The sequence below is a fragment of the Antrostomus carolinensis genome, unplaced genomic scaffold (genome assembly GCF_000700745.2).
Source record: "Antrostomus carolinensis isolate BGI_N321 unplaced genomic scaffold, ASM70074v2 scaffold20188, whole genome shotgun sequence".
NCBI lineage: Eukaryota > Metazoa > Chordata > Aves > Caprimulgiformes > Caprimulgidae > Antrostomus > Antrostomus carolinensis.
This window is the reverse complement of record NW_010335236.1, coordinates 3,458-15,048: the sequence shown is the minus strand read 5'-3', so window position 1 is coordinate 15,048 and position 11,591 is coordinate 3,458. Positions and strand designations below refer to the sequence as shown.

General features: G+C 39.7%; 2 protein-coding genes across 2 annotated transcripts in view; one reads left to right on the top strand and one right to left on the bottom strand.

Moving 5' to 3' along the window:
• Positions 1 to 2,145: 2,145 nt before the first annotated feature.
• On the top strand, positions 2,146 to 6,115 carry POGLUT2 (protein O-glucosyltransferase 2; the record flags this gene model as incomplete). Its single annotated transcript, XM_010174482.1, has 6 exons — positions 2,146 to 2,318; positions 3,773 to 4,010; positions 4,595 to 4,804; positions 5,164 to 5,253; positions 5,790 to 5,894; positions 6,098 to 6,115. Coding segments are annotated over 6 exons (834 nt in total), but the record flags the coding sequence as incomplete, so codon positions are not given.
• A 1,842-nt stretch (positions 6,116 to 7,957) lies between these two features.
• TEX30 (testis expressed 30) overlaps positions 7,958 to 11,591 on the bottom strand; it is a 5,799-nt gene continuing 2,165 nt past the window's right edge. Inside the window, exons 3-5 of the mRNA XM_010174479.2 lie at positions 10,227 to 10,432; positions 8,612 to 8,957; positions 7,958 to 7,969 (exon numbers count right to left, since the gene is read on the bottom strand). Coding sequence (XP_010172781.1) covers positions 8,784 to 8,957; positions 10,227 to 10,432 — 380 coding nt within the window. The 3' untranslated portion in view covers positions 7,958 to 7,969; positions 8,612 to 8,783. The remainder of the gene's footprint in view (positions 7,970 to 8,611; positions 8,958 to 10,226; positions 10,433 to 11,591) is intronic.

Sequence of the window (11,591 nt, the reverse complement as noted above, 5' to 3'; positions counted from 1 at the left end):
CCAGTGCTCCATCACCCTCACTGTAAATAAGGTTCTTCTCAAGTTTAAGTGGAAATTTAGGCTAAATGTCGGAAAAGATTTGCTAACTCCAAAGACAGAAGCTTTTCTAGATCTGTTTACAGATAAAGAAAACACGATTTGTCTCATCTCCATTAAATACTGCAGGAATTTCTTTTAAGACAGTGTCACTGAAAGACAATAGATCTATCGGGTTGGAGAAGATTTAACCTTGTTGAATGATTCTGCCATTGAGGATGTAGATAAAATATAATTTGTAGCTTTTCTATGTCCATTATGACCATTAGATGGCACTGCACTAATACAGCTTAGTGCTGAAGATCAGAGCGTGCAGCCAAACCTCCTTTGAAATGAAGGTACACAATTAAACTTTTTTTGTCTGTGTGTGTACTAAAAGTACTGCTTTGGGTCTCTCTGTTTAGAATCTCTGGATGTCTGTGCCAAAGGTTTTTCCTTGTCTTGAAATTAGAGAAGAATATCTTCAACCATTTAGGAGGGTGTTTGATATTTGGCAAATTATTGATTTCTGTCTCTGTCCATAAAGATAAATTAAATTAGAAATGTAATTAAACCTATTTGAGCCACAGAAGAATCCTGAAATGTTACCCTGTGACCAGCTGTTCTGATCTGAAGAATAAAGGGGTTTGAGGGGAGAAATGCTTTGATGCATATATATGATGAGGAGTCAGCAGTATGATTCAGCTCAGTTTTTACATGTATATGTATATTTTAATTTGAGAATTATTAACATTCATGATTGTTCTTTCTTCAGAGAGGGTATTTTCTCATGTAGATATTAAAATAGTTGATGATAACACTTGAACAAAACGTCCTAATTATACACATACAATCAGGATCTCTAAATTTTTTCTGTTAGTAGTCAGGACAGAGGTCTTGGGGTTATTCCAACAGTTTTCTAAAAATGCCAGTATAATAATCAGATGTTCATAATAGTCAAATACCCACTTAAGAGTTATTAAGGAGGGAGGCAAAAACAAAAGAAAAAAGATTATGTCACAGTATGAAACTTGTGACATGCCTGTCTTGCGAAAACGGTGCAGTCCTCATTTCACTTTCTCAAAAAGGATTACACAGGAAGAAGCCTGTTGGGGCATGCAAAGACAAGCTAATTTGACTAGGATTCTTTTGCTTTGAAAGAGCCAGCTGAGGGGGATGTAGTGGAGACTTGTATTTTAAAAAATTCAGTGTCATGAAGAGAGTGAACTAAGAACAGTTACGGCATCAGTTCTGCATTGACATGCCTTCAGGGTTCTGTAAAACTGAACCACGTGTCACTTTCAGCCTTCTGCTCTCCCAACTGAAGTGTCCCATAATTTTCAGTTTCTCCTCACAAGGCAGCTGGTCCATCCCTCTCATAGTAGTTGCCTTCCTTTGTGCCTTGTCTTACTTCATATGCAAATACCAGAACCACACACAATGCTCAAGATGAGGATGCATCAGAGTTTCATACAGCAGCAAAATTACGCCCTCTGTCCTGTTGTTTCGACGTTTCCTGGCCATCAACAGTGTTTTGCTTGCTTTTTGGCTGTGACTGTGATTTCAGATATGGTTCCATACTACGGACTATTTTAAGTAAGTGAGGATGTTATGTTAATAATTAAGCCCAGCACTTACTAAATGTCGTCTTCCTCTCATGGCTGTTCATTTCTGTTACTTCTGTTCCATTTAGCCATCTTGCCAATACAGGGCAAATCAATTCACTGATGCGACAGAAAACTAATTCACCACCCAATTCACCAGTCAAAAAGGGGGTTCAACGCACCTTGGAACTATACTGGTTGCTTACTAGATCCCAGCACTAGCCTGGTACAAACGTTGTGTGGCCAGTTGTGTAAAGTATAACAAGAAACCATCCTCTAAGCTGGGGTGTTCCTATCCCTTAAAAGAAAGAGAGAGCATAAAATTATCTTGTAGGCTTTACTCTGTGGTCTCAGTACTTCTAACATGTTTCTGAACTTTAACAGTTTATTACAGGTACGTTAAGTATATTAGAGACCTGGTTAACCTTTTTTTCTCTTGGTGAGGTTGTTTTCAAAATGCAAGATACCAGCAGAAGAGTACTGCTTTGTATTAAAACGCATTTGTGCCTACTTTGCTTCTGTTTAGGTGAAAATGCCAGATGTAGAATTTTTTGTTAATTTGGGGGACTGGCCTCTGGAGAAAAAGAAGTCCGCACAGAACCTGCACCCCATCTTCTCATGGTGTGGGTCCAGTGAATCAAGAGACATTGTTATGCCAACATATGACTTAACAGACTCCGTTTTGGAGACTATGGGACGGTAAGAAACTGCTTAAAATTTTCACAAAACTCACAGTGAATGATCTTCCAAAAACATATTTGTCTTAGCAGTATATTAACTGCTTTACTCTTCATTTATTCATTGAAACATTGGCACCCAATAGGTATGCAGCAACTGCTAATCAATATCTTAGCATTAACCAAGTTATGTATTATACAACATAAATTACATGTATAAAAATACTTCACTGTTTCATTACAAAAATCAGAATTAATCTAAACATGGTGAAGCCACTGAAAACAGCACATAAAGTGAATGCTTTGAGGGTAGGTATTTTGTTTGCTTGCTTTGTTTCTGCTGCCCCCCCCCTCACCTTAACATGTTGACAACTGGCCAGGTCTCTTTTTTTCCTGATTTTCCTAGAATCTTTTTTCTGTACCTTTTAAAGCCCAGCGTAGCCAGAACTCAACCCTAGGACCTGTCATCTCCCACTTTGATTACTGATGATAACTGGCCTTCATAACCGCTCTGCCGTTGTCTTGAAACACTACAAAGCCAGCTTCTAAGAGATCTCTGTTATCTACTTTGAACCTGCTTATCATTTCACTCCATTCAGTTCAGGTTCCTAGTCTTTATTATCAAGACTTTTCCTAAATTTGCTCTCCCTCCTGCCCCCCCCAATTTAGGTGTTTTAATTTAGTAAAGGAAGTGAAATATGTTGTATTAAGCTAGTTACATAAAAACCTTGCTTTGGACTATAATGGACTAAAACTGACTGCCTCATCACCATTATCAGCTATTGCATTACCTTGTCTCACCTCCATCTGTCTGGCAGCCATACCCACTTTTAGATACTTTTTTTCCCTGACAGCTGACAGGAACTCTTTCCACACACCATGTTGTTGTTGAACTGATGCTGTCTTGCCACAGGCCTGTGAACTTGATGTTCCTTATCTGTTTTTATTGCTGCAAAAACACTGATACAGTACACAGAATCAGAACAGTTTGGTTGGAAAAGACCATTACGATCATCTAGTCCAACTGTAAACCTGATGTTGCCAAGTTCACCACTAAAGCATGTCCCCAAGTACCACACCTACACGTCCTTTAAATACCTCCAGGGATGGCGACTCCACCGCTTCCCTGGGCAGCCTGTTCCAATACTTGACAACCCTTTTCAGTGAAGAATTTTTTCCCAATATCCAACCTAAACCTCCCCTGGTGCAACTTAAGGCCATTCCCTCTTGTCCTGTCACTTGTTATTTGGGAGAAGAGACAAACACCCCACCTCACTACACCCTCCTTTCAGGTAGTTGTAGAGAGCCAGGTCTCCCCCTCAGCCTCCTCTTCTCCAGACTAAACAATCCCAGGTGTGCTCACAACTTACCTTCGTGCTTGGTATTTGCCTATTGCTACTGTAAACTCTTTTAAGTAATTGCACTTAATAAAATTTCCAGTAGGCTTCACTATTAAATCACTTCTTTCTCCTCCAGAGTCAGTCTGGATATGATGTCAGTTCAAGCAAATACCGGCCCGTCATGGGAAGAGAAGAACACCACGGCATTCTGGAGAGGACGTGACAGCCGCAAAGAGAGGCTTGAGCTTGTAAAACTGAGCAGAAAATACCCAGAGATCATAGATGCTGCTTTCACAAACTTTTTTTTTTTTAAACATGATGAAAGCCTCTATGGCCCCATTGTTAAGCACATTTCATTTTTTGATTTTTTTAAGGTAAGCCACTAAGGTTTTTTAATAGAAATAGGTTCTCCACGTTTCCCATTATCAAGCAACTTTGTATCTATTCCTGATAATGAAGTGATTTTTAGCTTTTCAGCACAATGCCAGCAACAAGCGTGAATGGGCATCTCTCCAGTGGGATTAACTGCTATGTAGCTCTTAAACTGACAATAATAATGTTTGATTTACATCTAAAGGTTCTGTAGAACCTCGTGTAATCTATGTAACTCCAAGTTCCTTTTTATTTCTTTTTTCCTGATTCAGCTATCAGGACTACTAACATAACTAACATAGTGGGAAAATCAGTGGATGAAATGGCACATCTACCCTCACATCCGAGGATGAGCGTCTAAGAATCTGGAGAACTTAATTGATGAAGAGGGCATCTCTGTGTACCCTGCACTGTGATGAATTCCAAACTCAGTAATAAAAGCCACTTAAACACTGATGCTTGCCTAGCCAATCCTACATTTCTAATATCAGCAAGTCAGTGATACCAGTGCCCTCGGAATAATAGAACCTCACCAAGCTGCTTGGATCTTCTGTTTGTTAGTAACTTGTGGTCATTTTCTTTCCAGTATAAGTATCAAATTAATATTGATGGCACAGTGGCAGCATACAGATTGCCTTATCTACTAGCAGGAAACAGTGTGGTGCTAAAGCAAGACTCCATCTACTATGAGCATTTTTATAATGAGCTGCAGCCATGGAAGCATTATATTCCATTTAAAAGTGACCTGAGTGATCTACTGGAAAAACTACAGTGGGCAAAAGAGCATGATGAAGAGGTGGGTATACATTTGGAAGTACTAGGAGGCAATGTTTCTAGACAAAATAGAGCAAAAAGTACATTTATTTAAAACAAAAATATTTATTAAAGGACTTAAAAATTATTGTTGTTAACTCTACAAATAAGAAAATCGCTTTTTAAAAAAATAAATAATTCTTGCCCTTAACTTGAAATTAAATTGAACTTTGGAAACATTAAGAATATTTTCATAAGAATGCCTTACTTTCAAAATTAAGAATGCTTAAATAATAAGTAAGTTATCCTAAACTGTCAACACTGTGCTTAACTCCAGAATCAATACTAAAATAACTACTATTTTTTGAGAATTTTAAATAAAACTTTTATTTTCTTTGACAGGCAAAAAATATTGCAAAATCTGGACAAGAATTTGCAAGAAACAATCTCATGGGAGATCACATTTTTTGTTACTATTTCAAACTTTTCCAGGTCAGTATATTTTTAACAGATACTACCATAAAAATAGAAATACCACAGAAAGAATTCAGGGCAACAGAGCTGCTGGAAATGGGCCAGTACAGCACTTGAAGCCACAAAGCGAGTAGCAGCAATTAAGAACTTTGTTAGGTTTACAAACAGTACACGCAGTTATTGCTGATGAGACCCCTTAAGACCACGCTGGTGGTTTGAGCAGCAGTCAGATCCCATAAATCTTGATCTAATCTGCACGAATATGTTCCCCACAACAGTCAACGAATTCCACATCAGACACGCGCTCTGTGAACCACAGCTGAAAATATCTGTGCATTAGCACCCAGATACTGAAACTCCAGGGAGGCACCCAAAGGGGCTCCTGTCTGCACTCAGGGATCTGCTGACCCTGTCTGTGACACTGTGTGGAGTAACAGACTGTGTAGCCCCAGAGTTTTTACAGAATTACTCAGCTGAGTTGGTGCAGCATTGACAGACAGATGTACTATCCAGCAAGTTTATGGATTAACAATACCTTTCTTTTTTAAAACCAGGAATATGCCAGCTTGCAAGTGAGTGAGCCAAAAATCAGAGATGGGATGGAGAAAGTGCAGCAGCCTGATGATGACCTTTTTCCATGTACTTGCCACAGAAAAAAGGTACAGTACCTACAGCGTTAAACGTAAAGTGCTGGAGGTCTTCAGTTCTTCACCAGATTCAAGCTCAGTAGCCCCTGGTATCTGTTACCAGACCATTAATGCCTCTTGACATTGGAAACGTTTCTTCATACAGGTGCAGAACAAGACAGTTACAAATTGAGTTTCCAATTAACTGAAAAATGTTTCTTCTTTCTTGACTACAGGCCAAAGATGAACTCTGACAGCAAGAAATAAAATCGTTTTTTTATATTTACCTACATTCAGAATGACTTCTTAAGGAAAGAAGAAAAATTTGGATTAAAACGACAATGGATACATCAATGGATATTATGAAGTTTACTGGATCATGATCTGCATATGCAAGAAAAACAAGCACCCCCTCTTTCCTTTTTATCATGTAGTAGTTGCCCTGAATTCTTTCTGTGGTAGTTCAAAAACACTTTTTTTTTTTTTTTTTTAAATAAAAACCTTGTTTGTATGAGCCACGTGTTACTGGCCTGAGGCCTTGGAACAGCAGATACTTTCTTATTCATGTGTGTTACACCGAGTCTATTCACAAGTCTGTTCTGCAAGAAAGGTCAGATAAAAATGGTAAATCTGCTCCCCTGTCCCTTTTCAGATTGTAACTTTGTTCCTTGGGAGAGAACCAGTATCCTCAAAGACAATGATGGGGGGTTTATAACTTGTCTTTAGGAATGTCAGATAAAAGTTTTAAGTTCCATATGATTTTTACAGATGCTTTGTCTGTGAAAGTCAGTCTCCTTGGCACTATGAAAAGAATGTAAGTAGCACTGAACAGTGACTACTGGCACTAAACCAGTCATTCCTTCAGGCGCCAATTCTGTTTTTAAAATACCTGCTTTCCACTGATACCAAGTAATTTGTTACTTTTGAGCATATCCACATCACCTGAAAATGATCTGTACATGGATTTAAAGTCAATCTGAATTAATCAAATTCTAACACATGGTTCCAGTCCAAAGTGAGGATTTATTTTCTCTTTAACACAGCCAGTCAATTTAAAATCCATATAGCTATTTTCTTAGCAAACATGTAGATGTGTGCTCTGCTTGTTGAACAACATTACTTCTGGGAAATCAGCATTCTTGAGGCGTCTTTCAGAAACAAGAGAAGACGACTGTATCTGATTAATATTTTTAACTTTCACCGGCCTAGTATTTTTACTAAAGTAAAAGCAAGCCTAAGGAATAGTTTGATCACATGATAAACAATGTATGTTCTAATTTAACTATATTAACCTACAGGCTTGAATTATTTTTTTATTATTTTGTATTTATTTATTTATACAATATAGCACAAAAATTAACCTATGCAATCTAAGCACTTGACCAAAACATCCTAAAAATCCTCTGAGCTCACCATGGCTGACTCAGTGTATGTTTGAGCAGCCCTGCACTGCCACACACAACAGCTCCTCCCAAGAACCACTTCTGGGCTAAAGCTGCCTCTGACCTTCAGCAGTACAAACAGAATTTGTCTTCTTATCAGTTTTTACTTCACAGTCTTCCCTGCCCATCTCTCCACATGGCCTCTGTGATCAGTCCTTTACACAAAGGAAGTTACTGGAGGGTGACTTCAAAACTGTGACCCATGTTCTTTGCTTCTCATGCACGAGTGTGCCTGCTTTACCTCCTCCTCCTCCCCAGACGGGCCAGTAATCTGGCTCCTTAGGGTAGTGACACTGTAAATGACGAGCGATTCTTCTCCCTGCATCACAGCTTTGGAGCACACAGGAGCACCAGGATATGGCACCACAGCAAAGCAGTGCAACCCACGCTGGCCAGACTCGGGCAACGTGCTCACAGAAGTCTACAAATCAGTAGGTTTTAATTTCCAACAAATACAGCATCAGCACTATACTCAGAAAGGAAATGCAGATAAAGATTTGCTGTCACAATTGATTCTTCCCAGTATATTACTTCAAATATCAAAAGCATTTACTTGTTAATGCAGAGTGCTGAGTGTTATTTACATGTACATATACAGTTATTTGCAAAGAAACACAGAAAACAACCCTGCCACGGTATTAAATATTAGGTAAATTTCTGTCCTTCCTGTGATAGTTTCACTGGGCCAGCCCTTGACCAGCAGACAACACAGCAGTTCCTTCCCCCCCACCTCCAGGGGATAGGATTGGGGAGCAAGGATAAGGAGGCTTGTAGGTTGAGATAAGAACAGTTTAATAATAGAGAGAAAACTTAAAGTAATACTAATATTAAAATAGTAGTGATAATGATAACAGTAACAAAATATGCAAATGAGTGATACCCAGTGCAACTGCTCACCACCCACTGACCGAGCCCGGCCTGTTCCCAGATAACGATCCCGGAGGAGCGACAATCCCTAACCGAAACCGCAGTCCCGGCAGAGCGAGAGCCCGAGCGAAAGCCAGAGAGGCTAAAAGAGGAAGAGACCCTCACTGGGTCTCTAATATACTGGACATGACATGATATGATATGGAATATCTCATTGGCATATCTAACTGTCAATTAAGTTTATTAATTTAAATATTCTTCTCCCCCCTTAAATCTTGTGCTTGGGGACTAACGGAACACAAAGTCCTTCGCTTCCAGTGACAAAAATGTAAACACTGGTGTGTTATCAGTGTCTCTCTCACAGCCAGTGCCAGACTGGAAACTAAAACACCACTCTTCTAATTACTAAAAAGAAAACCAGCTCTATTTCAGCTAAAAAACAGGACATTCCTTAAATTTTTTGTTGTTTTGCATATTTTTAATTCACACAAAAATGCTTTATTTGCATTTACACAGACCTCTGAAAAATATCTGGTTTAAAAAAATATGTTTTCTCAGAAATAACAAACTAATTGGCTGCATTTAGGAAAATGCTAAATGAAGATACTGCAAATCATTTGTGCTCCAGGTCAATTATCTCTCTAAGCCAAGAAAAAACTTGCACATTTATTTCTTCCATGACATCATCTGTTGCTCGTCCTCTGACTGCCATCCCATGGTTTGCTTTATCAATCCAATGGATTTTTTTAGGGGCTTTCATTTTACTTGCCACACCTTCCAGCAATTGCTACGGAAAGAATGAAGAAATTAGAGAATCAGCTGCTACAAACCACGCAACTCCTACATGTGTCTCGCTTTGCTTGTGCAACATGTAATAGGCAGCTTTTAAAATGGATCTGCATGCACATCAAAAACAGCTTGACAGAAAAGATGTGATGATACTGTGTTCAGTAATGGAATTTGCTCAAAGGTTCACCCTCACCCAAACAGAACAGCAGAAAATTAGAACTTCAGAACTGCAAAGGTCACAACGCTGTGCAGGCTCCTTCCCCACACTGACAAAGGAATCCTCTTTCACTGCCAGAGGGTAGTACCAGCAATAAAGTGGCAGAACTTCTTACATCAGATTTGTCTGCAGCGGCAGAGTAGCAGTGTAATTCTCCAGAGACTGGCTTCGACTCTGCTCAACTTTCTCAGCAAACAGATTTAAAACCAGTGCAGAAAGCCTTAATGATTTCCCCATTAACAGGGCACTCCAAAGACCTGCTGGTTGCTAACATGACTTGGTGACAGCTCCTCACAAAAGCATCACGACTCCTTAGAAACTGTCCAAGCATGGAAAATGCCAATTGCACACAGTCCCAAATTCAAGCTGAACTGTTCAAGAACAACAGATACCTATTTGCAAGAAAACAAGGCAGAAAAGGTGTTTTTTTACCTGCTCTGGCAGGGGGGTTGGACTAGCTGATCTCCTGAGGTCCCTTCCAACCCCTACCATTCTCTGATTCTGTGAAAAACAGTATTCTCATCTCTGCACACTTGTTCTTCATCTCTACAAAAATACTGCTTTCTACCATAGAAGTCTGACTTATGGGTAGAACTGCTTTACTAGAATGTGTCATGAAAATGTGGCAAATGCAGACCAGCACCACAGCACAGTGTTTATGTTTTGTAACCTGAAATGGTTAAAACAGAATAGCAGGTAACTCACTCCTTCCACAGGCCACTTTTAATTTGTACAATCTTATCCCATCAAAAAGAAAACATTTAAGTGGTATTTGGTATTTTAGTATCAGTATTCCAGTGGCCCAAAGATGAGTTTGCTCAAATGGATGTTCAAGCATGATCCAGAAGTTTTAAGCAGCAAAAGAAAGCACCCCCAGGCTTCCTTATGTCCGATGAAGTTCCCTACCCAAGGCTCCCTTCAGAAGACAGATATGTATTTAGAGAGGTGGTTAATCAAAGTCACAGCTGTGTGGACCAGTACAGACATCACTCAGACTCATTCCTGTTCCTCCATACTGCCCCTCACTGCAGGATTTACAAGGTTACTCACTTTTTCACACATCTCATCTGCTGATCCTGAGACAAACAGCACTGGACACCTGATAAACAATAAATCTTCATCCCGGAGCTTGGACTGAAGTTTTGGTCGATGCAATGGGTAAGATAAACATACTAGACCTTGAATGAAGTCATCATCATCCTCCTGGCTGAGATGACGTATCACAGAGGCAGCAGCTCGTGAGCCCATGGAACGGCCTTTCTCCCATGTTAAAATAAAGGAAAAAAGGGTATCTGTTGTTACCTCATCTACATTCTGTTCGAGTAAACAACTCCTAAAAACAATCCATCTGAGTGCATTTCAGCATACCAGTAGTACAAGATGCTAGGGATGCTTTTATTCATCCACTCCATGAAAAATATGAATCCTGATTTCAACATTTTTTGCTAAAATATTTGTCTGGTTATAGTATGTTTTCATATCCCCATTTAAAAAATGGCAGGGAAAAAAAAATACAATAAATAGAGAACAACAGCCCATCCTGAGGGTAGGAGCAAGAGAGGGACTGGCCCTATGCTCCGGATCCTTGAAATTCCAGACAGCAATGCTATTATCTCATATCATTTTTTTCAGGCAACCTTAATCTGCTCAAATTAAAAAAAAAAGTTTTATGTGCCTTACTCTCAAAACAAATCCAGCAAGTGTTTATGCACACCTCATACTTCAGCCTAAGAGTAAAAGTAGAAGGGGAAAGGAAAAAAAAACCCAACATGAACTTACAGCATGAAATCAGTCAGTAACAGCACGGGGCTATCAAGTATCTCCTCAAAGAAGGGGCATATGAGCTGACAATGCTCTGTAATTGAGTGTCTGATTCCAGCGGGATTAACTTGCATCAGCACAGATTTGGTTTCTCTTAAATCAGAGAACATTCAGCATTTCCTGTTTCAAGTTATTCCTAATCACACCCACCTACTTCCCTTTTTCACATAAGGGATCTTCTGTCTGCCACGAGGTTTTATGTACCAAAACCTGCCTTGGCAAAACGGTTTTCCATTTACCAGTAACCAGAATACTCAAAGACCTGCAGTTACAAAGCACACACGGATTATCAGAGAACTCTCATGGTCTATTGTTCTTTCCTTCCTCCTTGGGGACTGGAGATCTGTAGCATCATGAGGCAGGTGAATAGGTCTAGAGAGCAACGCTCCCAGGAGAATGTGGTGAAAGCTGCAGGCTGGATGCTCCCACTTGCCACCTGAGAAGCGGCGCTGCTCAGGCCCAGCCACCAGCTACAGGGCTGCTGGCACTCAGGCACCCCACTGCAGATCTGTCAGCGGGCTTGGCACCCACGTTCCCATGACAGTCAGCAGACTGTTAATCAACTAATGAAGATTACAGAGCATTTAACTCTTT